Source organism: Sinocyclocheilus anshuiensis, unplaced genomic scaffold (assembly GCF_001515605.1).
Source record: "Sinocyclocheilus anshuiensis isolate Anshui unplaced genomic scaffold, SAMN03320099.WGS_v1.1 scaffold22280, whole genome shotgun sequence".
Lineage (NCBI taxonomy): Eukaryota > Metazoa > Chordata > Actinopteri > Cypriniformes > Cyprinidae > Sinocyclocheilus > Sinocyclocheilus anshuiensis.
Window position 1 is genome coordinate 1 of NW_015539727.1, and position 2,091 is coordinate 2,091.

The 2,091-nt window shown below is 41.6% G+C and overlaps 1 protein-coding gene across 1 annotated transcript; it reads left to right on the plus strand.

Annotated features, from left to right (window-relative positions):
* Positions 1–305: 305 nt before the first annotated feature.
* On the plus strand, positions 306–707 carry LOC107683873 (60S ribosomal protein L15-like; the record flags this gene model as incomplete). The annotated part of the gene is made up of 2 exons (XM_016479922.1): positions 306–541; positions 595–707. Coding segments are annotated over 2 exons (349 nt in total), but the record flags the coding sequence as incomplete, so codon positions are not given.
* Between the last annotated feature and the right edge of the window lie 1,384 nt (positions 708–2,091).

The following is a 2,091-nucleotide window of genomic DNA, read 5'->3' on the forward strand; positions in this document are numbered from 1 at the left end:
GAATATTCCAAAAAATCCTGGAATGTTTCCGAAATTTACTGGAAACTTTCCACCTTTTTGCAACCCTATTCTCAATACACAGCTCTGTTTCGCTGTATTCAGATGTCACCATTAGTCTTGCATTATTATGTGAACTTGTATTTTATTTTGACCATTAGTTATGGCTTCAGTTTACACAACTTTAGGTGAAGTTTCTCACCTGCACCTAATGAATGGTCTCATGCATGTTCATAAATGGAACCAGTGATGCATGCATTTATTCAGGCTTTGTGCTCTGAATCTTGTTCTGTCCGTTGAACGCCCAGTTGTGCTTCTTCTCTGACGTCTCTGCTGCTCGTGTGTTTTCAGGAGCGTGCGGGCCGTCACTGTGGAGGTCTGCGGGTGCTCAGCTCTTACTGGGTGGGTGAAGACTCCACATACAAGTTCTTCGAAGTGATCCTCATCGACACCTTCCACAAAGCCATCAGACGCAACCCCGACACGCAGTGGATCACCAAGGCTGTGCACAAGCACAGGGAAATGCGCGGGCTCACGTCTGCCGGCAAGAAGAGCCGTGGTTTGGGCAAGGGCCACAAGTTCCACCTCAATCAGCAGGCAAGAAGAGCCGTGGTTTGGGCAAGGGCCACAAGTTCCACCTCACTATTGGCGGCTCTCGGCGCGCAGCCTGGAAGAGACGCAACACCCTGCAGCTGCACCGTTACCGCTAAACAGCGTGTGCTGCAACTGTACATTCACCCAAATAAAGTACCTTTGTATGCTCACATCATGTGTCTTTATTATTGAGAGCTTGTAGATGAGCAGGGCTGTGAAGACAAGATGTTCTCGAGATGTCTTCATGGGAGAGTTTGAGTATTAGGTGAGGTTTGCTCAACTCGTCCTGGGGTTGAAGATAAATAGGAAACCCTTAGGTTGCCAGTTTTGCCTGTGTTTGTCTCTAAATCTCAATATTTTCACATCAAAGCGACGTGATCTATATGCAGCATGAGTGTGCAGGTAATTACAATCACTGGTATTCATAGCAGTGGCACTATTGGGAGTGTGATATTTATGCTTTCATACGACGGTTCTATAAACAAGTATCTTAATTTGAAACGCAGCTCAGCCAATCATAAAAATAATGATCACAATTTGGTAAAACTTTAACTCTGTCTTTGAGGACGAGAGTAATGATCATTGTGATGTTTTAGATACTTTTTTTTAATATATATCTATATAGTAATACATATTTGTAAATATTACGTGAACGGAAAAAACTGCTTAGCTTTCTGATTGCTTGCCGTGATCTACTTTGTGTTGGTATGACAAACTGTTAACAAATAGTGTAACACTTAGAATAGCAGTCATCTGTGAATATATATTTTTAACCCTTTCTATAACTATTTGTTCTATAGGGAATCTCAGAACTGATTTGCCCGTCATTATTTTACAGTAATGACACATTTTTCAAATAGATGAATTAAGAATATCAGATGTATTTTATGTGTTCTGCATAATTCAGATGGCCGTTAGATTAATGGTGCCGGAGGGCTACTTGCTGCTTCTCTGCCCCAGCAAAAAAAAAAAAAAAACAGTTTATGTTTTCTACATACAAAAAAAGGATTCCATTCAAATTGTTCTGTTGGGACTATTCAAGTCACATGAATGAGAAATGTGCAGCTACATCGACGCCACAGCTGTCAGTTTATGTAGAATAATGTCTGAATTTGTGAGATCTGACTAATATGTAGAGCAGGCTTCCTTAAATCTTGTCCTGGAGGGCCAATGCGCTGTAGAGTTGAGCTCCAACCCTGATCAAACTCGCCTACCTGTGATTGTCTAATGATCCTGAAGACCATGCTCAGGTGTGTTTGATTAGGGTTAGAGCTAAACTCTGCAGGACGGCCAGTTAGAGACCCCTGTAATGGACATACCCTCATTCTCACTTGTTTACAGAAAAGCAGAACACAGTTTTGCTCAATATCACTGCAAACGACATCTTCTGAACTCTGTGAATAAACTTAAACATGTTAAACAATGTTGTAGTAATGTCACTCTTCAAGATCTCAAACACACATTCCCTGTATATGAGTGTGTGTGTGTGTGTGTGTGTGT